The sequence below is a fragment of the Babylonia areolata genome, chromosome 9, assembly GCF_041734735.1.
Source record: "Babylonia areolata isolate BAREFJ2019XMU chromosome 9, ASM4173473v1, whole genome shotgun sequence".
Classification (NCBI taxonomy): Eukaryota; Metazoa; Mollusca; class Gastropoda; order Neogastropoda; family Buccinidae; genus Babylonia; species Babylonia areolata.
The window spans coordinates 6,581,927-6,607,516 of NC_134884.1; the positions used below are offsets into that span (position 1 = coordinate 6,581,927).

General features: G+C 40.1%; 1 protein-coding gene and 1 non-coding gene across 2 annotated transcripts in view; both read left to right on the forward strand.

Annotated features, from left to right (window-relative positions):
• LOC143286034 (ankyrin repeat domain-containing protein SOWAHC-like) overlaps positions 1–25,590 on the forward strand; it is a 62,699-nt gene that overhangs the window by 16,422 nt on the left and 20,687 nt on the right. Inside the window, exons 8-10 of the mRNA XM_076593555.1 lie at positions 438–527; positions 3,864–3,936; positions 6,437–6,517. Of these exons, the coding sequence (XP_076449670.1) occupies positions 438–527; positions 3,864–3,936; positions 6,437–6,517 (244 nt within the window). The remainder of the gene's footprint in view (positions 1–437; positions 528–3,863; positions 3,937–6,436; positions 6,518–25,590) is intronic.
• Positions 9,342–9,461, forward strand: LOC143286242 (5S ribosomal RNA). The gene has a single exon (XR_013055804.1). It is a non-coding gene; the product is annotated as a 5S ribosomal RNA (ribosomal RNA).

The window sequence follows — 25,590 nt, forward strand, 5'->3', positions numbered from 1 at the left end:
ACACACACACACACACATGTACAAGGTGTCAGTGATGGCTTTGTAAACAAATCCACACACACACACTCACACATACACACACACACACACACACACACTCACACTCACACTCACACACACATACGTGATGTAACAATAAATGGTTCTTCTGCATGCTAGACGGCCAAGTTCTGCAAACCATACACAGACACACACAGTCACACACAAACACACAGTCACACACAAACACACAGACACACGCACATGCGCACGCATGCATGCACACACACACACACACAGAGGCAGGCACACACACACACACACACACTCTCTCTCTCTCTCTCTGTGTCTGTCTGTCTGTCTCCCTCTTTCTCTCTCTAACACACACAGACACTCACAAACATACACACTCGCACACACATCCGAGATGTAACAATATATGGTCCTCTTTCCTCCAGACGGCACTGCACTGGGCAGCCAAGTTTGGCAAACCGGAGGTGGTGAAGATGCTGGCCAATAAAATCGGCGTCAACGTCAACCAGAGATCGGTGAGCCCTGATTCCTTCTGTACATTTCGCTGTAGTTATATATACATCACTGTTCTTTTATATACATCACTGTTGTTACATATACATCACTGTTGTTTTATGTTTTTATGCACACGTCTGTTGTTGTACACATGGTCACTGTTGTTATGGTCGTCATTTTGGTCATACTCATGACTGTTGTTATACACATGACTGTAGTTTTATGGACTATTACCATATACATAAATGTATTTATTTATTTTATTTATATTTCTTTTTATCACAACAGATTTCTCTGTGTGAAATTCGGGCTGCTCTCCCCAGGAAGAGCGCGTCGCTACACTACAGCGCCACCCATTTTTTTTGGTATTTTTTCCTGCGTGTAGTTTTATTTATTTTTCCTATCGAAGTGGATTTTTCTACAGAATTTTGCCAGGAACAACCCTTTTGTGTTCGTGGGTCTTTTACGTGCGCTGAGTGCATGCTGCACACGGGACCTCGGTTTATCGTCTCATCCGAATGACTAGCGTCCAGACCACCACTCAAGGTCTAGTGGACAGGGAGAAAATATCGGCGGCTGAGGCGTGATTCGAACCAGCGCGCTCAGATTCTCTCGCTCCCTAGGCGGACGCGTTACCTCTAGGCCATCACTCCACTCCAAACTTCACTTATAAATGTTGTTATGTGTATTACTCCAGACCAAGTAATTTTCAAGCGATGATAAAAATAAGGTTAAGCCAGGAAAATGGTCAGCAAAAATTTGTTTCTGGATGGATTATTGTAAAAACTTGGTGCATGTGTGCATGTGCAGAGTGATAACTGAAGCGTGTGTGGCGTGCGAGTTGCATAAATCCGGTTAGTTTGAACTGCAACAAACAAAAGAAAGCAAACGAAACAGAAATGAAATTTAGCGTTCGAGGCAAGTTCCTTGTTCTGTGGTCACTGTGAGTATATACTCGCGAGTCATGAGCGACCTTAGCAGACTTGTCTCTCTTCGTTTATTACTGTTTAAAAAAGAAAAAAAAAAAAGAAGTAAATTTTAGAATTTAAAGTCTCGAGTTATTGAGATGAATTCTGGTTTCTTTTGTTGCATGTTACCATTCGTCTTGTGGTGACAGCATGTGAGTATGATTTTATTCTTTTACAAAGTGATCATGCCAGTGTACATATATTTAGATATGTCTGCACATTAGTATCAGCAACAGCTACATTTTGTTATCAGATGGTTGGATGTTAAAGGCAGTAGTCTGTGTATTATCAGTATTTTGATTCAGTTCACCAAAGATTATATGTATATTTTCATACATATTGTTGAAATACTAAGACTTTTGTTCAGATTATTTCGTATTTGTGTACAAATTATTAAGTTAATTAATGATAAGACTTTAATATAGCTTGATTAGTATTTCTGTATAGATTATTGAGTGAGTGAAACCCCAGCATTTTATGTGGATTATAGAGTAAAATGATAAGACTTTAATATAGCTTATTTTGTATTTCTGCAGAGATTTTTGAGTGAATTACTTAGACTTATATATGGATTATTGTGTGAAATACAAAGACTGTCAAATGGATTATTCAGTAAAATATTAAGACTCTAATATGGATTATAGAGTGAAATACAAAGACTTTTATATTGGTTCTTACGTGAAGTTTCAATACTTTCTAATGGAATATTGAAAAAAAAAAAACCAAAAAAACTAAGCATTGTTATTGATCCTTATGCTTTTTTTTTCTTTTTTGTTTCCATGGCGATCCTCATGCAGGGGGTGAGTTCAGTGTCTGTCTGTCTGTCTGTCTTCTGTGTATGTGTTTGTGTGTGTGGATGTGTGTGTGGGAGAGAGAGATATAGACGGACAGAGACGAGAGAGAGAGTTTGTGTGAGTGTGTCTGTGTATGTCTGCATGTGTGTGTGTATGTGTGTGTGTGCGTGTGTGTGTTTTAAATTTTTTACCAGGTCTGTATGATGCAAATGTCAATTTCTTTTATGTGTTTATTGATTTATTTTATTGTATCATTTTTTTTTCTGATTATTTGAAATGAAGAAATGTTGTTCTGTGGGCATCTGTCACTTTGATGATAAAGCTTGAAATGGTAGTGTTGAATTTCCTGTCAGTTCCACATATTGCCATTACTTATCTGTTTGATTGTTTTTTACTGATTGTAAAACATAAAATTGAATAAAAGAGATTTGTCATCTAAATAAGAAAAGAGAAAAAAAATTCTACATGTTATTTTATTTATTCATATTTTATAAATATTGTTAGCAAAAGGAAAGAAAACTATGTTCAAAAGTCGTAGAATAACCATTATGCAGATTTTTATTTGTCAGAAAACAGAAAATGAAAATATTTCAATCAACCGCCTTGTTGTTTGAAACACATGGTATACAGAAATTTGTCAGCATGTCCGTCCAGTGAAGAGGAATTAATCAGCGATCAGTCAGTTGTCACGACGGGCGCAATAGCCGAGTGGTTAAAGCGTTGGACTGTAAATCTGAGGGTCCCGGGTTCAAATCACGGTGACTGCGCCTGGTGGGTGAAGGGTGGAGATTTTTACGATCTCCCAGGTCAATATATGTGCAGACCTGCTAGTGCCTGAACCCCCTTCGTGTGTATATGCAAGCAGAAGATCAAATACGCACGTTAAAGATCCTGTAATCCATGTCAGCGTTCGGTGGGTTATGGAAACAAGAACATACCCAGCATGCACACCCCCGAAAACGGAGTATGGCTGCCTACATGGCGGGGTGAAAACGGTCATACACGTAAAAGCCCACTCGTGTGCATACGAGTGAACGTGGGAGTTGCAGCCCTCGAACGCAGAAGACGAAGAAGTTAGTCGTCACAGTGAACAGAAATAAGGCAGAAACATCTTTACTGGGACCATGAAATGATGATGTATGTGAACATGTGTGAGTGGGAAAAAATTCTTCTTCTTCTGCGTTCGTGGGCTGCAGCTCCCACGTTCACTCGCATGTACACGAGTGGGCTTTTACGTGCATGACCGTTTTTACCCCGCCATGTAGGCAGTCATACTCTGCTTTCGGAGGTGTGCATGCTGGGTATGTTCTTGCTTCCATAACCCACCGAACGCTGACATGGATTACAGGATCTTTAACGTGCGTATTTGATCTTCTGCATGCGTTTACACACGAAGGGGGTTCAGGCACTAGCAGGTCTGCACATATGTTGACCTGGGAGATCGTAAAAATCTCCACCCTTTACCCACCAGGCGCCGTCACCGAGATTCGAACCCAGGTCCTTCAGATTGAAAGTCCAACGCTTTAACCTTTCAGCTATTGTGCCTGTCAAACGGGAAAAAATTGTGACCTGACATTGTTCGATGTGTTTTCAGGGGTACACGCCGTTACACCTGGCAGCCATACACGGCCACGAAGAGATCATTGAGCTCCTTGTGACTGTTTACAGTGAGTTTAGGGTCCAAACCAAACCACCCTCCACCCAGTCTACTTGTTTATCGTTTTACCTGTTTCTGTCTATGTACAAATCTTTCTATCTATCTATCTGGAGTGGAGTGATGGCCTAGAGGTAACACATCCGCCTAGGAAGCGAGAGAATCCTTGTGACTGTTTACAGTGAGTTTAGGGTCCTTCTTCTTCTTCTTCTTCTGCGTTCGTGGGCTGCAACTCCCACGTTCACTCGTATATACACGAGTGGGCTTTAACGTGTATGATCGTTTTTACCCCGCCATGTAGGCAGCCATACTCCGATTTCAGGGGTATTTAGGGTCCAAACCAAACCATCCTCCACCAGTCTACTTGTTTATCGTTTTACCTGTTTCTGTCTGTCTATGTACAAATCTTTCTATCTATCTATCTGGAGTGGAGTGATGGCCTAGAGGTAACACGTCCGCCTAGGAAGCGAGAGAATCTGAGCGCACTGGTTCAAATCACGGTATAGTCGCCAATTTTTTCTCCCCCTCCACAAGACCTTGAGTGGTGGTCTGGACGCTAGTTGTTCGGATGAGACGATAAACAAAGGTCCCATGTGCAGCATGCACTTAGCGCACGTAGAAGATCCCATGGCAACAAAAAAGTTGTGTCCCTGGCAAAATTCTGTAGAAAAATTCACTTTGGTAGGAAAAATAAACTGCACACAGGAAAAAAAAAAAAGAAGAAAAAAAAAAGGGGTGTTGCTCTCAGTGTAGCAATGCGCTCTCCCTGGGGAGAGCAGTCTGAATTTTACACAGAAAAATCTGTTGTGACGAAAAAGAGAATACAATACAATACAATACAATACAATCTTTCTTTCAGAATGGATTTTAGGGGTATGGGTAGCTGTGGAAGACTGATGGTCTTTTATAAGGACAGGCGTTTCCATGGTTATCGTTGGCCTTCTGCATGGTCTCTTGCATCTCTGTCTGTCTGTCTGTCTGCCTGTCTCTGTTTCTGTCTCTCATAGGTGTTCGTCTGCCCATATCCCTTCTTGCCAGTTTCCCTGGCTGCCTCAGTCGCACGCTCCCTCTGTTTACAGCACGTTTACAGTCTTTGCCTGGAAGGTTTCAGACAGACAGGGGTCTTTACAGAGAGGGTCTTTACAGATAGGGGTCTTTACAGACAGGCGTCTTTAGAGACGGGTCGGTCTTTACAGACAAGTGTCTTTACTGAGAGAGGGCTTTACATACAGAGTGCTGTTTTTACAGAGAGAGGTCTTTACAGACAGGGGTCTTTACAGACAGGAGTCATTACAGACAGACGTCATTACAGACAGGGGTCTTTACAGAGAGGCGTCATTACAGACAGGCGTCTTTACATACAGGGGTCTTTACAGAGAGGAGTCATTACAGACAGATGTCGTTATAGACAGGGGTCTTTACAGAGAGGCGTCTTTACAGACAGGGGTCTTTACAGAGAGGAGTCATTACAGACAGGGGTCTTTACAGAGAGGAGTCATTACAGACAGGGGTCTTTACAGAGAGGCGTCTTTACAGAGAGGAGTCATTACAGACAGGGGTCTTTACAGAGAGGAGTCATTACAGACAGACAGACATTACAGACAGGGGTCTTTACAGAGAGGAGTCATTACAGACAGACGTCTTTACTGACAGGGGTCTTTACAGAGAGGAGTCATTACAGACAGGGGTCTTTACAGAGAGGAGTCATTACAGACAGGGGTCTTTACAGAGAGATATCTTCTTGGGGAGGGGTCATCACAGACAGGCATCTTTACAGAGAATGTTCTATAGACGGGGGTGTCTGTTTGCTTGTCTTTGTTTTCTCCCACCAACTTCTTTTCTCTCTCGTTTCTCTGATTCTCTTTCTGTCTTCATGTGTGTGTGTGTATGTTTGTGTGTTGTGTGTGCGTGTGTGTGTGTGTGTGTGTTGTGTTCATGTGTATGTGTTTATGTGTGTGTGTGCGTGTATGTGTCTGTGTTTGTGTGTGTGTGTGTGTGTGTTTGCATGTGTATGTATGTATGTGCTTGTCTATCTTTCTGTCACTGTCACTCTGGTTTGAATCGTCATCTTTGCAAGTGAACTGCAACAAAACAAGTCGTTCATACAATTTACACTTTAAACACAGCTGGTCCTTTTAGTTTGGGTCTGTGTGGTTGTGTGTGTTGAGTTATTAATAATAATAATAATGGATACTTATATAGCACACTATCCAGAAATCTGCTCTAGGTGCTTTACAAAAACGCTTTTGTTAACATAAAACATTACATCTATGTTACATACATACACCAAAATGTGACTACACACACACACACACACACACACACTGCATACATACATTTTAACATACATCTGTATCTAACAGTTATTCATACAATTTGCACTCAAACACAGCTGGTCTTTTTTATTTGGGTGTAAGTGTTATTTTGATATGTGCATTGTGTCATGAAGAAAAGTCTTTTTGAAAAATATAAATAAAAAACAACACTACAGCATCGTCTTTTCCTCACGACAGAGGCGGACGCCAACGTGCGTGACTACAGCGGCAAGAAGGCCAAGCAGTACCTGAAGAACTCTGCCTCATCCCGCGCACAGCGTAAGCCCTTTTTGTCCTTTTGCGGGGCTAGTGGGGACCTGGTTATCACCCCTAGGCAGGGCCCATCCACCCCCAGGGGGCGCAATAGTGGCATCGTGCACCTGTCCATGACAGAGGCCCAGGTTTTCGAAGGATCCACCGTCGTTTGAAACATAAGAAAAAACAACAACAATGACAAACGTTAGGCCCAGGTTTTCGAAGGATCCACCGTCGTTTGAAACATTAGGAAAAAAACAAAAAACAGCAACAAACGTTGGTTGATGTTTGTGTGTGATAGGAGGTGGCTTTGACACTTGCGTGGTTTAAAAACCATGGCTGTCGGAAGGATTTATCAATACTAGTGCAATAGGAAATAGCTTTGATGCTTTGATGATAGAAACTATGGGTAAGAAGTATTGGTACCAGTGCGAAAGAGAATAGCTTTTAATACGATGCTTGCGTGATACAAAATGGCTTGCGTTTTAACATGATGTCCGAATTGGTTTCGAAGAAAGCAGTGATTTTAGAATATTGATAGCTTTTACTACAAAATCTGTGTGACAGAAAACAGCTTAAGTTTTAATGGGGTGTCAGAATAGGTGGGGTAGTTTTTAAAGAAAATTCAAGTGATTTTAGAATATTGACAGATTCTGATATTTGTACATGAGTTATTAGGAATGATTGGAGACTTTTCTTCTGAACTTGGGACAAAAGATATCCAGAAAAAAACCCAGCGGATCTTTAAAATAAAACAAAAAGCAGAATGAAATACACAAGAGTTTTGGAGGATAAGTAAAAGTTGTCACGGGGGCACAGTCATCTTAAGGCTGAAATGTTTAAAGAAACGAGATTCTTTTGAAGAACCGAGAAGCTGACCAGTTTATTGTCTTCTTGCTCTTTTGATGTAGATGGTTGAAAGAGGACTGGAGGTAAAACTAAACTTGGTCACAAAGGCATGGGGGGGGCTGTTGTTTGAGGGACGTGGTGGCGGTCTCCACTCTGGAGGGGAGACGCTCACTCAGTCTGGCTCCGCGACTGAGCCATTATTGTCGTTAGTAGGGGGCTTAGTAGGTGGTGTCCTAAGTACGTTAAATCAGAACAGGCACCACTGAACACCACCGAAGTGACTCAGCAGCAGTGCAGGGTCTCCTCTGGTGTGTGTGGCCTTCTGGCGACCTAACATCGATGGTTCCCTGCGGACTGCCGACGCTGGAACTGTGACGGGTGAACCCGGGTGTGGCCGTGTTTGGGGGGAATCTAAATGAGTGGCATGAGAGTAATGACACTCAAACGTGAAACGGTGCAGATAATGGGGCAGTAAAAAAAAAAAAAAAAAAAAAAAAAAAAAAAACCTTGGTCACAAAGGAACCTCTAGGCCCCGTGTTTTTGATTTGTTTTTTTTTTTCCCCAGAGATACAGATTGTGAGTCATCAAGAAAGAAAGAGGGCATTTATTTCAAGTAGTATGATGAGTGTGAACAAAGTAGATCATTTCAGTTTTTTTGAAGTCATGTTCATAAATGACGATTGTGAAGGAACAATATTATGATCTAAAAAGATGTGAACAAATGAGATTTTATTCTGAACAGAGACTTTCTAAAAGACAGCATAGACCGAATTACACTCAGTCCTTCAAAGGGTATCAATGAAGGAATTACATTGTGTTCTTAAGAGAAGATAGTGAGCAAATCATGTTGTGTTTTAAAAGGTTATATTCATAAAAAAAACAAAACAAACCGTAAATGGATTACAGTAAGTTCGTAGATATTGACAGTTGAAGAATTACATCATGTTTTTCACGATTGTGATAATGAACAAGTTGCTTTATGTTCTCGGGAAGATGAGCGAACGAGTGACATTACGTTCTTAAACATGTGATCACGAGTGACAGATGTCATGTTCATTGAATGATGAAAGTGAAAGAAAAAAAAAAAGTTGTTGTTTGACACTGCATTGCTGTCAGTGTGTTTGACATGGCTTTCTATTATCCGCTGCCGTGAAGGAGAAGAAGGATGCAGCCTTTTTAGATAACACTGTGTACTGTGTTCATGGAGCAAAATGTAGCTTTAGAAAGTGGCTTTACCGCTGTCTTTTCTTTTCTTTTTACCAGTGTGACAGCATATGCAAAAATGTTTTTTTTTTTTTTTTTTTTTCTTTTTTGTGGATAATGAGCATGAGCTTTTCAAGTGAGTCAGAAAAGTGTGTGCTTGTTCTGACAATATCAGCATTGTGTCGTGTGTGTGTGTGTGTGTGTGTGTGTATTCTGACAATGTCAGCATTGCATCCAGTGTATCGTGTGATGATGATGAGGGGGAATTCTGGATTGTTTTCCTCAAACTAAAGCATCAGATTTTGGGGATTTTTTTTTTTTTTCTTTCCTTCAATGCTTATTTGAATCAGTTTGTGTGTGTATACTTGGTTGGTATGCATGTCTGTGGAAGAGATGAACAAAGTTTGTTCTTGTAGCCAGGACAATGGAATTTCTTGTTCCTATTCTACACTGTAAAAAGCAAACATATTTAATCTACTCGGTTGTTTTTTCCGCTTGGGGTGAAGTTCATTGGCAGCCTATGGTAGTTTTAAGTTTGTGAAACATTTTGGAACACTGTAAAGACCAGGGGAAAATATTGTAAATAGTAATTCAACAAGCGAAGAAAAAGAAAGAAAGAAAAAATTAAATTTCACAGAGATTCAAGCAACAATGAAAAAAAATAAATTTTTTTTTGAAAGTTGGCTAAGTCTAGGCTTAGTCAGTCTGCTACAATGGACAAGGGAATAAATCAACTGGTGAACAGGCAAGCATGGTAACATTCAGCATTTTCTGTTGCTGTTTATTGTTGTTGTGTGCCAACGGCCATACCACGTTGAAAACACCGGTTCTCATCCGATCACCGAAGTTAAAGCAACGTCGGGCCCGGTTAGTACTTGGATGGGTGACCGCCTGGGAACACCGGGTGCTGTTGGCATTCCTTTTCTCAAGGCCTGACTAAGCGCGTTGGGTTTACGCTGCTGGTCAGGCATCTGCTTGGCAGATGTGGTGTAGCGTGTATGGATTTGTCCGAACGCAGTGACGCCTCCTTGAGCTTCTGAAACTGACACTGTTGTTGAGTGAGGTGAAAGGGATCAGTGACGTCCATTTATGCCATGGACAGGTCAAGGTAGTTGATTATCATTGGGCTTTTTCTCCCTGTTAGGTACTCATCATCCGTGCATTCTTCTCACAGTTACACTGGTAGCATCACCCCCCCACCCCCACCCCACCCCCACCCCCAGCTCACACACCAGTTTATAAAAACAAAAACAAATTATGAACAAAAATGAATCCACCATTCCGTTAGTTATTATATCTTCTTCTTTGTTTTAAAAAAATATGTTATTTTACATTCCATGCGAATTGGAACAACTTTTATGCAGATATTTTTAAAACATGTATATTTTCACAATTTTCATTAGGGAAAACCATTTCGGGGTATACATAGATATGTGAGAGAGAGAGAGAGAGAGAGTATATGTGAATGTTTTAACTTTTTCAAATTAAGTTTGTTGAAGTCTGCTGGAAAGTAAAACATATTTTTTTTGCTGAAGTGCAGATGATGGACACTGAAATATTTATTATTTATAAAGAGGGATAGGAGTAACTCTGAAAAATGTTAATCATTTGTGAAGTAAGGGGGAGGGAGGGGGGTGCGTGACATGACAAACGTCTATCATTTGTAAAGTGAGAGGGACAGGTGTAATATTGAGGAAATGTTTATCATTTGTAAAGTGATACGTTCGGATGTAACATTGAGAAATGTTTATTATTTGTTAACTGAGAGGGACATTTGTAACATTGAGAAGTGTAAAACATTTGTAAAGTGAGGGGGGCAGTTGTAGTGTTGAGAAATGCTTATCATTTTTAAGTGACAGGGACAGTGAGAAATGTTTATTAGGTGTAAAGTGATAGTTTCAGGTGTAACGTTGAGAAACATTTATCAGTTGTGAAGCGAGAGGTACAGTTTGCATGAAAAAGGACCAGACATCAGAATGATAACAGCTTGGTCCTGGTGGTAGAATTTTTTTTTTTTTTTTTTTTTTTTTTTTTTTCCTTTTTGGCAAACTGAATCTTGTGGTACATTCTGAAGCAATGAAACAATGAATTGGACAGATTTACATCAAAAAGTATTTTTAAAACATAACCTTTCCCTAACTCTCTTGTGGTTGGCCACAGTTCAGTTTTCTTTTTCTTTTTCTTTTTTTTACTTTTTTTTTTTTTTTTGAAGATATAAATAAATAAATACATATACTGGGAAAAGAGAAAAGACAAATCTGACAAAAACATAGTAACAATAGGAAAATAAAACAAAAACAAACAACAACATTAAAAAAAGTGGTAGAATTATCAGCCCATCATACATCTGAAACGTTTGACATCAGCTGTCAGGAAATTTGTTGGAAGAGGAACCGGTCAGACAGGTTGTGTCCGTCGGCATTGTTTCAAGAGAAAAAGGGCTGTTCTGTCCTGTCTTGTCTTTCAGGTTTGCTGGATAGTCCGCAGAGAGGCGTATCAACGTCAGTTTTTCTTCAGTCGATGTGAAACAACTTTTCTTCTGGTTTTTTTTTTTTTTTTTTTTTAGCTTTCTTTACACATTTTTTTTTTTTTTTCACATATGTGCCTGGAAAGGTGTGAACTAAGCACCGGATGTGACCGGATTTTTTTTTGATTTTTTTTTTTTTTTATCTATTAATTTTTTTTTATATTGAAACTAACAATTATGCAATTTGTTTGGTCACAGATATAGGCTGAACTGGTTTGGGTTTTTTTTTTTTGTGGTTTTTTTTGGTCTTCATTTGGGTATAATGGGTATATATCGTATATATATTTTTCTTTCAGATTCATCCCCCCACCTCGCTCCCCCCCCCCCTCCCCCCCTCGTTTTCTGGTTTGATAGACACTGAGACAGGTGGTCTGGTGTAGGTCTGTTTGTTGTTCTGTGATTGGACCTTCTTCTTCTTCTTCTGCGTTCGTGGGCTGCAACTCCCACGTTCACTCGTATGTACGCGAGTGGGCTTTTACGTGTATGACCGTTTTTACCCCCCGCCATGTAGGCAGCCATACTCCGCTTTCGGGGGTGTGCATGCTGGGTATGTTCTTGCTTCCATAACCCCACCGAACGCTGACATGGATTACAGGATCTTTAACGTGCGTATTTGATTTTCTGCTTGCGTATACACATGAAGGGGGTTCAGGCACTAGCAGGTCTGCACATATGTTGACCTGGGAGATCGGGAAAAATGTGATTGGATGTACCAGGAGCTCAGTGAACCATTTTGGTCATGACGCTCAAAATGCTCCCTCGTAAAGTGCCGTGTTGTCAGATATATTTTATTCGTCTTCTTTTTCTGTCCATTCTGTCTTTCTTTCTGTATTTTTTTTTCTCCGTCTTTCTTTCTATATTTCTTTATTTATTTCTTCGTTTGTTTCGATTTATTCAGTCGAGATTTTGTTGTTTAACCCTTTCACCGCCAAGCTCGCATTTATGCACAGGCGTGGGGTAGAGGACCCGTGTCACTGAGAGGTGACCATTCATTGGTCTGTTATCCATGAACCTACTGCTCTTAAATGTTCGGTGGTAGGACAGGCCATACTTTCTATATATCGCAGGGGGAATCCCCAGCTATTCTTAGCCACTGTCTTTTCTGTGTTTATTATACCACAAGGGAATTTTGTACTCTAAATCGACTGGCGGTGAAAGGGTTAAATGCCATATTTATTTGTTTATTTATGTATCCATTCGTTTAATTGTTTGTCTGTCTGTTTGTTTATTCATTTATATTTTTATCTGTACGTTTCATTTGATAGGTTTTATTGTGGACCAGCAGTTTTGGATAGTCATGGTGTTTAGTAACTCCTGAGTTAGGGTTTTCTCCCCTTCCTCCAGTCCCCCTCCTTTTGTGTGTGTGTGTGTGTGTACAAGTGCATTGTTTAGATAAGTGAATAATTGTTTACACGTGTGTACCCGTTTCTTTCAGGTCTTGAAGTGAAATGCTTTGACCCTGTGGTCTGAGCTTCAGGCAACGGTTTCACCTTATTTTCGTTTTGTTTTTTTTTTGTTTAGATAAATCATATTTATATTTCTCAAGAAAATTTTCTCTTTTAGAACAAAAATCTCCTCTTATACCCTTGTAAAACCTCAAATTTTGTCTTGAAGAATTCTGTTCTGCTCTAAACTGTGATATCCGCTTTCCTCCAGATATGTGTTTATTTTTTTGCAAAAGCCATATTTGTTGTAGAAAAATTTGGGAAATCGGTAACCATTAATCATTATGGCTGCATATCATGTGTTACAAAACTACACACACACACACACACACACACACACACACACACACACACACACACACACACACACACACACACACACACGCATGCACACACACACACACGCACACACACACAGCAAACATCTATAAATGGTGTTAAAAAAGAAGTTTGAAGACTGAAATTTCTGTCTTGATAGTTGACACAGAAATTTATATCATTGTAGATGCACCTCTTGATGTCAGTGAAAAAATAAAATGAAAAAAAAAAGAGCACTACCCCTCCAAAAAAAAAAAAAAAAAAAAAAAAAAAGAAAAAAAAAAAAAAAAAAAAAAAAAGAATAAATTATTTAATTGGTTAATTAATTAATCAGTTAATGAAAAAAGAAGAAGAAATAGAATGAAAAAAAAAATTTTAAAGAGCAGGAAAGAGCATGACCTCCATTGTACACAAGTCAGAATCTAATCCCTGACTCGGAGGACATTTTTTCGACCAAGAAAGAGATGGAAATAAAAAGCAGCTTACAGACTCTGCATTTGGCGATGTCTCACTCTATCCGTGCCCTTGTTATACCCTTCTTTCTGAGTTTCTTCTTTTTATATTTTTTTTCTCCCTCTTTTTGTCCTCCTTTCATTTTTTCTCTTCCATTTTTCCTTCCTTCCTTCCTTTCTTTCTTCCTCCCATTTTCTCTTTTGTCATCACAAATTTCAAATATATATAAATATATATTTCTTTGTTTCATTTGTATTCCAGTCTAACTGCCCGGGGACAAGCCGTTTGTATTTATAGTAGGAGAAGTTACTCGTGAGGTATGTGTCGTCATTTGGCCGTGCTGTAAAATGGCTCCCTGGACTTTGCACATAGTAACGGAGACTTGGTGGGACTTTGTGTGTTTTACCGCTGTCGTTTGGGAACCTTGGCACTTAGAGATTTTTTGTTATAATGACACAAAACACTTAGACACCGGTATATATGTGTATTTGGCTCTGTGGATTGGTAACCTAGTCATGAGGTTAGGTTGGTGTAAATTGCACACAAAGTATGAGACATCATGACATGTTTGTCATGTCATGAAGGAACCTTGGCATCGTGTCTGTTGTTTTAATGATGCAAAATACCAAGACACCTTGATGGATAATTGGCACCGTGGTTAGCTGACCTGGACGTAGGATTAGGTTGGTTTGATTGCACATTGTGTTTGAGAAATCATGATGAAATTGTCCTGTCATTAGGCAACCTTGGCACTGAGTCTGTTGTTTTAGTAGCACAAAATTCCAGACACCTTTGGCACCGTGGTTAGGTAACCTGGTCAAATGATTAGGCTGGTTTAATTGCTCACAAACTACAAGATATCATGACATATCTGTTGTGTCGTTAAGGAACCTTGGCACTGAGTCAGTTGTTTTGATGGCAGATGCGTATTTGGCACTGTTGACAGGTAACCCGGTCATATGATTGGGTTGGCTTTAATTGCACACAAAATATGAGACATGATGATGTGTTTGTCGTGTCGTTAAGGGATTGAGTCTGTTTGTCCAGTGACACAAAGTGCTAGACACCATCACATGTGTTTGTTAAGTCATAAGGGAACCTGCACATGATTATGGAGAGGTTGTAATATTTTTATGACACAAAATGCGAGACATTAGTTTTGTCACTATCATTAGGTTACCTTGATGTATGATCAGGTTGTTTTGATTACGCAGAGAAAGCTAGACATCTTGACGTATATCTGTTAGGTCATTAAGGAATCTGGGCACATTAAAAGGTGGTTGTAATGTTTTAACGACACAAAATAGGAGCAAAGAAGAAGTGAAGGGGAGAAAACTGCAACCACAGATTGTCCGAATCAGCGGTGAAAAGTGAAAATGGTGCTGGCACCAAAAGAAAACGTCCTTGAGTGAACTCCACGTGTTTGGTTTCCAGGTTTTTGAAAAGGACGCTGGTTTGAGAGGGGGGGTGTGGGTGAGGGCAGGGCGAGGTTTTGGAGGGATGTGGGGAGGGAGGGGAGGTGATGGTGGTGCAGTAGAGGAGGGTGTGGAAAGGGTGTTGCTTGAAGGTGTGTGGGGGGGAGGGGTGGGGGGTTGAGGGGGATGATCATGGTGTGATAGGGGAGGGTGAAGGTGGGGGAGGCTTGAAGGTGTGTGGGTGGCAGGGGATGTTGTTGGTGTGAGAGTGGAGAGAGGGTAGGGGAGGGGTGTAATTGTGAGGTGATGGTAGTGGGGGGTGGGTGGGCTCAAAGATACACCAAGTGTACAGATTTGCTGTTGGTCTAAGGAAGATGAACGTCACAATATAGGTATGTGGACTGATGGTGTTAACCTGAAGCAAAGCATGCAGAGAAAGGCTTTGTCTGGGGCTTATTTATAATAACTTTGCCATTACTTTGTTCCTTGTCTGTCTTTTTTTTTTTTTTCTATTCTTTTCCTTTCTTCTTTCTCTACTTCTCTACTTCTGCCATCCTCTTGCTGAAATTATTATGTATATAGTCTTTTGTAATTCAAGTACTTTCTCCCTGTCCCCCCCCCCCCCCTTTTTTTTCTCTTTTTTTTTTTCCAGTCAATATCTGTCACTCTATTGCTGATGTTGTTATGTATATAGTATTTATAATCCAAATACTTTTCTTGTTATTATGTATATAGTATTTATAATCCTTTTTTTTTTTTTTTTTTTTTTTACTTTTCATAACTTCATATACATTTCTTTTCCCTATGTACCTGCTCAGATTTTTTTGAGGTTGCTTTTTTTTTTTCTCTCTCTAGTGAGTGTATAACGACATTTCTGTGTTCCATCTTACTCAGGGCACAGAAGTACCGGGATTTATACATTTCCATGTTTTTCCTCCCTTGTTTTATAGATTCTTCCATGCTATATTTCAAGTTTTGATTTAGGTTCTGTTTTCTTTTTTTTTGTTTTTTTCATCTTAGAAATAGAGTAGGTCGTATCATGTATTTATATTTTCAACGATTTCATGCTTTTAAGTGCATTCATTGTAACTTTTAAGGTCACAAAAATATGTGGTTTTATGTGCAAGGATTCTGTGTTTTAAGCGTTCTTTGTTGATTTTAAGGTCACAGAAATATGTATTTGATGTTCAAGGATTCTTTGTTTGAAACAATCTTTCTAATTTTTAAGTTCACAAACAGAGTGTGGTTTTATGTGCAAGCATTCTGCGTTTAAAACGTTCTTCATAAGTTTTAATGTCTAAGAGTATGCTATTTCATGCGCAAGAATTTTTTGGTGTTTTTAGCATTCCTCGTGTCTTTTTTTAAGTTCACAAAAATTATTTTATTTTACGTGTGAGGATTCTTTTGCTTTATTAAAGTACACTTGATAATGTGAAAAAAGTGAATGGTAGTTTTGTTGTTGTTTTATTTTATTTTATTTTATTTTAATTATTTATTTTTTTTTTTTTTACAGTGCTAATGTGTGTGTGTGTGTGTGTGTTGGAGCTCATGTACGTTTATATGTATTTGACTGTGCTTTCATATCTGTGAAACTGCATGTTTGGTGCATATCTGTTATGCATGTGTGGGTGTATGTGTGACTGTGTGTCTTCATGTTTTACATTTATTTGCTTATTTATCATCATTGTTGTCTTATTTATCTATTTATTTATTTATTATTTATTATTATTATTTTATTATCATTATCATTACTACAACCTTTTTTTTTTCATAATTATTATTTATTTATTTATTTATGTAAGCTTATCTATTATTTATTCACCTTTTTTTTTTTTTCTCAAGGCCTGACTAAGCGCGTTGGGTTACGCTGCTGGTCAGGCATCTGCTTGGCAGATGTGGTGTAGCGTATATGGATTTGTCCGAACGCAGTGACGCCTCCTTGAGCTACTGAAACTGAAACTGAAACTGATAGTGCTTGCTGACCTGTGTAAATAATGCCAGTTGTGACTGTGCTTGGGTTATTGATGCCGCTGTTGTGAGATGCAAGGGTCTCTGAGTACAGCCCATCATTTATTGTTATTTATTTTACCTGCTGTGGTGTGCCTTCCACCCAATCTTTCATTATTTCCCTTTTTGTTCTTCTTCAAATTCTTCTTCTTCTGCTTTTTCTTCTTCTTCTTCTTCTTCTTCCTCCTCCACCGTTTGGGCACCAATGATGACCTGGCAACCAAGTCTTTCCATTTCTCCCAGTTTGATTGTACAGTAGTGTATTTCAGTTTGGTCTGTATTAACAATTTTTTTTTTTTGTTCATTTATTTTATTTTAATTTTTCTTACAATACCTAGACCAGAGTGTTGGGGTTTATGAATTGGGTAAGGCATCTGCATCTTTTTTTTTCTTTCTTTTTATTTTATTAATTTTTTTTTTTTTTTCTTAAAGCAGCTGTAGTGTAGCCTGTATGGATCAAGTTATACCCTTCACACACTTCCTTGAAACTGAAAGTGAAAGTGGTTTTTTGTGTGTGTGTGTGTGTGGTGGGCGTATTGCAGCGTTGCCGTGGAGACGACAGTCGTCGGTGTACGGAAGTCTTGCGTTGACTTGCCCCTGTCTTTTCGCCTTGCTGGTTCTAGTGTGATGTTTTGAAGCTATTTAAGCTTGGTTTTTGGGGGGAGAGGCTGTAGGGGTGGGGGTGGGGGGGGGGTGAGTGGGTTACCATGATCGATGGTGATGGTGGCGCTTGCCCTGTTCGATGGTGATGGTTCATCATGCATTTATTTGTCAAGGAGAGAACCTTTCAACTTTTGTGTTGAACGTATGTTGTTGCTGTATCAGGTTGTGGCTTTCTTCTACCCTTCTGGAATAACATGAATTTTTACCATCGTTTTGAAAGAAGGATGGGTTGTTTTTTTGTTGTTGTTTTTTTTCCTCCTGGAAAAAAAAAAAAAAAAAAAAATTCAGCGTTTTGGTTGGATGGAGTTGTTAGGGTTTAGAGTGTGACTGAGAGCTGTGTAAATTGGCTTTGCTTGGAAGATGGGTTTTTTTTGTGTGTGGGGGTTGGTTGTTTTTTTTTCTTTTTCCTGGCCTATAAGGTGCAATGTTTCAGTGGCATTATTCCTACATCGTTCATCCCAGCCAACCCCCTGCCCCCTCCCACCTCCTGCAAATCCCTTACCCCAGTTACAGCCACCACATGTACCCACGCAGAGGTTCGTCTGGGATTTGAAGATTCATTGAAGCTCCTTTGCCTTTCTCTCTCTCTCTGTCCCTCTCTCTCTCTCTCTCTCTCTCCCCCTCCGTCTCTCTCTCTCCCCCTCCCTCTCTCTCTCTCTCTCCCTCTTCCCCCTCTCTCTCCCTCTCCCACTCTCTCTCCCTCTCTCTCTCTCCCTCTCCCTCTCTCTCTCTCTCTCTCCCTCTCCCTCTCTCTCTCTCCCCCTCCGTCTCTCTCTCTCCCTCTCCCTCTCTCTCTCTCCCCCCCTCTGTGATGAAACGTATCAAACATTTTTGTACTGAACTGTGTGCATGCTGGGTATGTTCTAGTTTCCGTAACCCACCAAACGCTAACATGGGATTACAGGATCTTTAATGTGCGTGTTTGATCTTCTTTGTGTGTATATGCACACAAAGGGAGGGTTCAGGCACCAGAAAGTCTTCACATGAGTTGACCTGTGAGATTAAAAAAAAAAAAAAAAAAAAAAAAAAAAAAATCTCCACCCTTTTTACCCACCAGGCGCAGTTAACGAGATTTGAACCTGGGAGACCGTTAGATTGAAAGTACGACGACTTTTACCACTCGGCTCTGGTGGTGCAATTGGTTGGAGGGTGATTCCACCTTGAGGAACTGCCTGTGACTGTTTCCTTTCCTTTAAATTTTTTTTTTTTTATGCCTTTGTTCATTGATTTCATCTTTTATCAGAGGCCTGGAATCAGCTTTTTTTTTCTTTTTTTTTTTTTTTTTTTTTTTTCTACCAAGCTGCTTCTTGCCTGCCGGCCCACCCCCTTTTTTTTTCCCATCTGTTGGGGTTTCATGAATTAATTAATGCTACTTGGTGTTTCTAGATACGGATCTGTTATTTTGGATTATTCCTTGTGTTTTGAGTAGGGTGTCCTTATGCACAAATCCTATCAAGCAGAGAGATATGTGTGACCTTTCTAAAGAGGTAGACTTGTGTCATACTGGCTTGATTGAGTGTGTCGTCAGCTCTGTGTGTGTGTCTGTGTGTTTCTGTGTGTGCGTGCCTTAGAAGGGTGGGGAGTGGGGGATTGTTGTGTTTGTATGTTTGTTTTTGTTTTTTAAGTTTTGTGTTTATCATGACTTTCAGTCGTCCTGAGAGAGGGAGAAAAAAAGTAAAATCTTTCTTCTGAATGGACGGTACATCTGACTTAAATTTTAGTCCTTAAAAAAGAAAGAAAACACCCAAAAATGTGGTGGGTTGTGGAAAACAACTGAGTCACTCCTCATTGATTATCCTTGTTGGTTTATTTGTTCGTTTTTTGTTGTTTGTTCTGTTTTTGAGTTTGTACTGCTGATGCAGTTGATTAGAAATGTCTAGTTCTCCCGTGTCTATGCAAGCGTCTAGTCAGGTAATGGTTTTACGAGATGAAACGAATGTTGTCAGTAGTGGTCGGCTTCAATTTCAAATGATCCATTTGTCATTCTTTGTGAATAATCATGATTTTTATTTATTGGACACATTTTGTAAATGGATATTTCTTTGAATATTATACCTTGTGAACAGCAGTTATACCCTTCATTTTTTATATATATATATCATCCATTGTAAGCTGGTATTTCTTCAGATATTATGCTTTATAGATTATTATTGTAAAACCCTTCATTTATTTATTGTCTTTTGTAAGTTATTGTTTCTTCAAACAAATTACATGCTTATTTAGTCATTGGGTGGCTTGCAACTCCAACATCACAGTTAACAAACAAAAAAATAAAACAAAACAAAGCAAAGCAAAACTCTTTAGTGAGATAAGAAGCGACATACAAGACATACATACAAGAGATGATGCACACACACACACATACACAGACACATTACACACACACACACACACACACACACACACACACACATATATATATGTTCATAGATAGATAAATATTCATATATATATATATGTGAGTGTGTATATGAGATGTGGATTGTTACTGCGCTTGTCACTTTGTGCATTGCTAAACGTTCCAGTGAAATGATAAATGGATTGTTGGCTGTGGCTGAAAGATATTATTAAAGCTCCGTTCTGTGGATGAAGTGTGTATCAGTTTGTGGTTGTGACACTGACTGTCGACAGGCTTCCTGTCGTGTGGTTTGCCCGGTGTGGTCTGGCGTTATAGTCATAGTTTCTTCCTCTTGACTCTCTGTCACTTTGGCTCCCTGTGTGTGTTTGTTCTTTATTCTTTCCCTTCTCTCTCTCTCTCTCTGTCTCTGTCTTCTCTGTCTGTCTGTCTGTCTCTGTCTCTCTCTCTCTCTCACTCCTTTCCACTCACTCTGTCTCAGTTTTTGTTTCTCTCTCTGTTTCCCTCTCTCTCTCTCTCTCGCTCTCTCTCACTTGCTTTCTCTCTGTGTGTTTGTCTGTCTGTCTGTCTGTCTCTCTTCTCGGTCTTTTACTCTCTTCTGTTACATGTGTTCGTCAGAACAGAATATACTGTTGGTTTTTTTGTTTTTTTTGTTTGTTTTTTTTACTCCACATTTGCATACTTAAGGTATTTTTTGCGTTTGATATTTCTTCTTCTTCTTCTTCTGCGTTCGTGGGCTGCAACTCCCACGTTCACTCTCATGTATACGAGTGGGCTTTTACGTGCATGACCGTTTTTACCCCACCATGTAGGCAGCCATACTCCGCTTTTGGGGGTGTGCATGCTGGGTATGTTCTTGCTTCCGTAACCCACCGAACGCTGACATGGATTACAGGATCTTTAACGTGCGCATTTGATATTCTGCATGCGTTTACACACGATGGGGGTTCAGGCATTAGGAGGTCTGCACATATGTTGACCTGGAAGATCGTAAAAATCTCCACCCTTTACCCACCAGGCGCCGTCACCGTGATTCGAACCCGGGACCCTCAGATTTACAGTCCAACGCTTTAACCACTCGGCTATTGCACCCCGTCAGTTTGATATTTCAGTTCTGTGTGCTTTTCATATTGCTGTGTGCGAGATGCGTTTGTAGAGTGTGGCATGATATATATTACCTGCCTTCTGAAAACTCTGCTACGTTAAGTATCTTCTGTGATACTGACTCCTTTTGTTATTTGGTTTTTCTTTCTCTTTTTTTTTTCTTTCTTTTTTTCTTGGTGTGTGTGAGTGTGTGTTTTGTTTGTTTGTTTTGCTTTCTTGTCCATTCTCTTATAGACTGCTTTCTGTTCTGTTTCCTCGTCCAGGACACCATTTGCCCCTTGTAGGGGAGATAAGGGGATTTTTCAGCATAAGTAGTACACCCCTCCCCCCCCCCCGCCACCCCCCCCCCCCCCCCCCCCCCCCCGCCCCCCATATTTCTGTTGCTTCAATTTTTCTATTTTTCTATCACTCACTTTCTGCCCCTTTTTTTTTTTTTTTCGTCCTCTCTTGTTCTGTGCCTTGCTGGGCCATTTTCCTGCAATTATTTTCTTTCTAGAAAGCCTTGAATATATATATATATATATATTTTTTTTTTTTTTTTTAAATATTTTTTTGATTTTGTTTTTCACTGGTTTCGATAATTGGGCATTCTTATTGTGTGTTTTTTGTTTGTTTGTTTGTTTGTTTTGCCTGGGTTATGTGAATGTGTCTGTTGGCAGGTTTTTTGTTTTTTTGATTTTGTTTTTTGTATGCCTGTTGTATATAATTTTGTGTATTGCATATTTTTTTGTGTCTTTGCTCCGGTTGGTTTTTATTTGTTTGTTTTTTGTTGTGTTTTTTTTGTTTTGTTCTGGGGGGGTTTGGGGGGGGGGGGGTTGTTGTTGTTGTTTTGTAATCCTCAGGCAAGAAATTGACAGAATGGTCCTTATCAGAGGCATTTCCCAGGTTTATGTGCATGAATGGGACTGTTTGTTTACCTAATTTTCTTTTCCAGATTTTTTATTGTTGTTGATGATGATGATGTCAGCATTGACAGTGTTTTCAGTTTAGATTATGGCCCTTTGTGATTGGCTGGGCTGTAAGCAACAATGATAAATAAGTATATGATATCTTTTTTTTTTCCAATAATTATGCCCTACAGAACTCCACGAATGTTAGGCTTTTTGGGGGTTAGTTTTTTTTTTATTTGTTTTTTGTTGTTGATGTTTTGTACATATAACCATGTATGTATATGCATATACATATATCACACACATACACCAGCCCAGTGTACATGTCTTGCACACACACACATGCGCGTGTGCGCGCGCACACACACAAACACACACACACACACACACACGTGCACATTCAGACACTGTACACACACACATGCACACACACACACGCACGCATGCACACACGTATGCGCACACGCACAAACACACACACATGCATAAACATGCACACACACACACACGCGCACAAACACACACACACACACACATGTGTGCACACTCACTGTACACACACACATGCACACACACGCGCGCGCGCGCATGCACGCGCACGCGCACACTAACACACACACACACGCACACACACGCACGCACGCGTGCGCGCACTAACACAAACACACATGCAAACACACTGTCACACACACACACACACACACACATGACTTCTGTGCAGTATACACAGATTAATACTGTGGGAAATACATTTGAACACAAACCTATCTGTTGCTCACTCTCTCACTTGCTGTCTCTCTCCCTTCACTCTCTGTCTCTCACTCTCTCTCTCACTCTCTCCCTCTCTCTCTCTCTCACTCTTTCCCTTCACTCTCTCCCTCTCTCTCTCTCCCTTCACTCTCTCCCTCTCTCTCTCTCACTCTCTCCCTTCACTCTCTCCCTCTCTCTCACTCTCTCCCTTCACTCTCTCTCTCTCACTCTCTCCCTCTCTCTCTCACTCTCTCCCTTCACTCTCTCCCTCTCTCTCAGTCTCTCCCTTCACTCTCTCCCTTCACTCTCTCCCTCTCTCTCAGTCTCTCCCTTCACTCTCTCCCTTCACTCTCTCCCTTCACTCTCTCTCTCTCACTCTCTCCCTCTTTCTCTCACTCTCTCCCTTCACTCTCTCCCTTCACTCTCACTCTCTCCCTCTCTCTCACTCTCTCCCTCTCTCTCCCTTCACTCTCTCTCACTCTCTCCCTTCACTCTCTCTCTCACTCTCTCCCTTCACTCTCTCCCCCTATTTCTCTCTCCCTCTCCCTTCACTCTCTCCCTTCACTCTCTCTCTCACTCTCTCTCTCACTCTCTCTCTCACTCTCTCACTCTCCCTTCACTCTCTCCCTTCACTCTCTCTCTCACTCTCTCTCTCACTCTCTCCCTCTCTCTCACTCTCTCCCTTCACTCTCTCCCCCCCTCTCACTCTCTCCCTTCACTCTCTTTCTCACTCTCTCCCTTCACTCTCTCTCTCACTCTCTCTCACTCTTTCTCTCACTCTCTCCCTTCACTCTCTCTCTCACTCTCTCTCTCCCTTCACTCTCTCACTCTCTCCCCCTCTCCCTCTCTCTTCACTCTCTCCCTCTCTTTTTCTCTCACAATCCCACTTTTTGTGTTCTTCCAAACAATGCAATGTCACAATGCATTCAAGATTTTTTGAAGTTTTCAGTTGTCAGAGAAATAATGTTAAGGTGAGTTTTGAAATTTTCAATTTCTTTGTTTGTGACAGTGTTTTTTCAGGCATTTTGTTATTGTTCATGTAACCAAGTCCCTATTAATTATACTAATAAGGTGTTCGGTGAAATTGCGTTTGCCATTAATTCATATTTTAGACGTGAAGGCAGCAATTACATTGTGTCTTTGTCATAATCATATAGATAAAACACCGGCACTCTAGGTCGATGAAAATGATGTAAACGGATTGACAGCATGATTGGTTGAAGCCCTATGTACACATGTCAGTGAGAGAGAGAGAGAGTGTGTGTATTAGTGCGTGTATTCACAAATATAAATGAATGTGTGATTTTTTTTTTTTGATTTTTTTTTTAATCTGATCATGAGAATGATTGTTAACAAACATGATCTGGACTATAACATGAGAATGTACTATACGTTTTTAGAACATGTCGATGCATTTTGGTATTATACCACACCGTATCCTGGCCATGTAGGCATCAGAAAATGTTTGTGATACATGAATTGTTAACCATGTGCTGGTTTGTTTACCCATACATGAAAATGGTAGTGAAACACAAAACAGTTGAATTCGATATCCATGTAACCGGCCATTGAATGATTGCAAAGCATGAACTGTTAACCATATTCATGTAGCCACCCTTTAGAGATTGTGAAATACAAATTGTGAACTCTTGTTTATGTCAAACAAGACTTTATCAACGATTTAATCTGTCATAAAAGATGTATTAGCTGTTTTTATCCGCAAGCTACTGTACACGTTAGCTATGTTTGATATTATCAGTTTTGGTTCAAAGAAGAGGCATTAACCGTTTTTATCTGTAAGCTACTGTACATGTTAATGATGTTTGATATTATGAGATTTGGTTAAAAAAAAAAAAAAAAAAAAAGACGAGTTAACTGTTTTTAACCTTAAGCTACTGTACACGTTAACTATGTTTGAAATGATCAGGTTTCGTATCAAACAAGATGCGTTAACCATTTTTTTTTTTATCCATCAGCTACTACTGTATGGTAACGGTGTTTGATGTTATCAGGTGTGGTTTGAATCCCAGAATTGGTAACCCTGTTTTTTTTTGTTGTTGTTGACTGTCATTTACACACTTCTCACACCCCCCCTGTAACCCCTGCCCCCTCCCCCCCCCCCCCCCACCCCCTTCCACGCCCCCTTCCACGTGGAGAGAGGGAACCAGGTTGGAACTGTACCAGAGTGGAGTCCTGGGTAAATTGTTTTCTTCTTGCTGGCACCGGTGTGTGGCTGTGGTGTTGTGTATATGATTTTATATATACCTTCTGCATTTCAGAATGGTTCTGCTCTTTCTTTCTTTCTTTCTTTCTTGCTCTGTCGTTCTGTTTTATCCTGCACATACGCTGTACTGTACTTCTTCCCGTCCTGTTCTGAATGCTGGCTGTCATCGATCATTGATAACGTGGTAGTGGGGGGCGAGTGTTGGGGGAGGGTGGGGGGGAGGGAGGGGGGGTGTAGGCGGCATGTCTCTTACGTGCGTACACACGTGCACATACACGCACACACACACACACACACACAAAGTAAGTGGACTATAGAGGTGGGGGTATTTTTTTGGGGGGTGGGGGTGGCGGGTGGTGGGGGGGGAGGGGATAGTATCAAGTAACAAGGTATTTTTCTCCTATAGAAAGGAAGGAGTGTTTTAGCGCTGTACTTTGTACTTGAAAGCCTTCTTCTTTGAATGTTTTGTTTTCTATTAGTGAAGCTTTCAAATGTTGCTGTTTTGATCTTTGTGCTAGTTGCCTTCAAACTGAGATTTCCTTCGTGTATTTGTGGGCATCTTATCCAATTGTGATAGAAAAGTAATAAGTATTCATATATATATATATATATATATATATATATATATATATATAGTGCTAAATCATGTGCAGAGACAAATCAGAGTGCTTTCACACCAGTTAGTCAGTCACATGCAAGCATAACTCTTGACTGAAAGCAACAACAACAACAACAACAAACTGAAAACAAGGAAAAAGCAGGGATAACAAAATCAAAACGGGAACATTGCATGTTAATTCCACATTATTTGCTTCCTTAGTCATCAGAGAACACACACAGACACACACACACACACACACACACACACACACACACAAAGACACACACACACA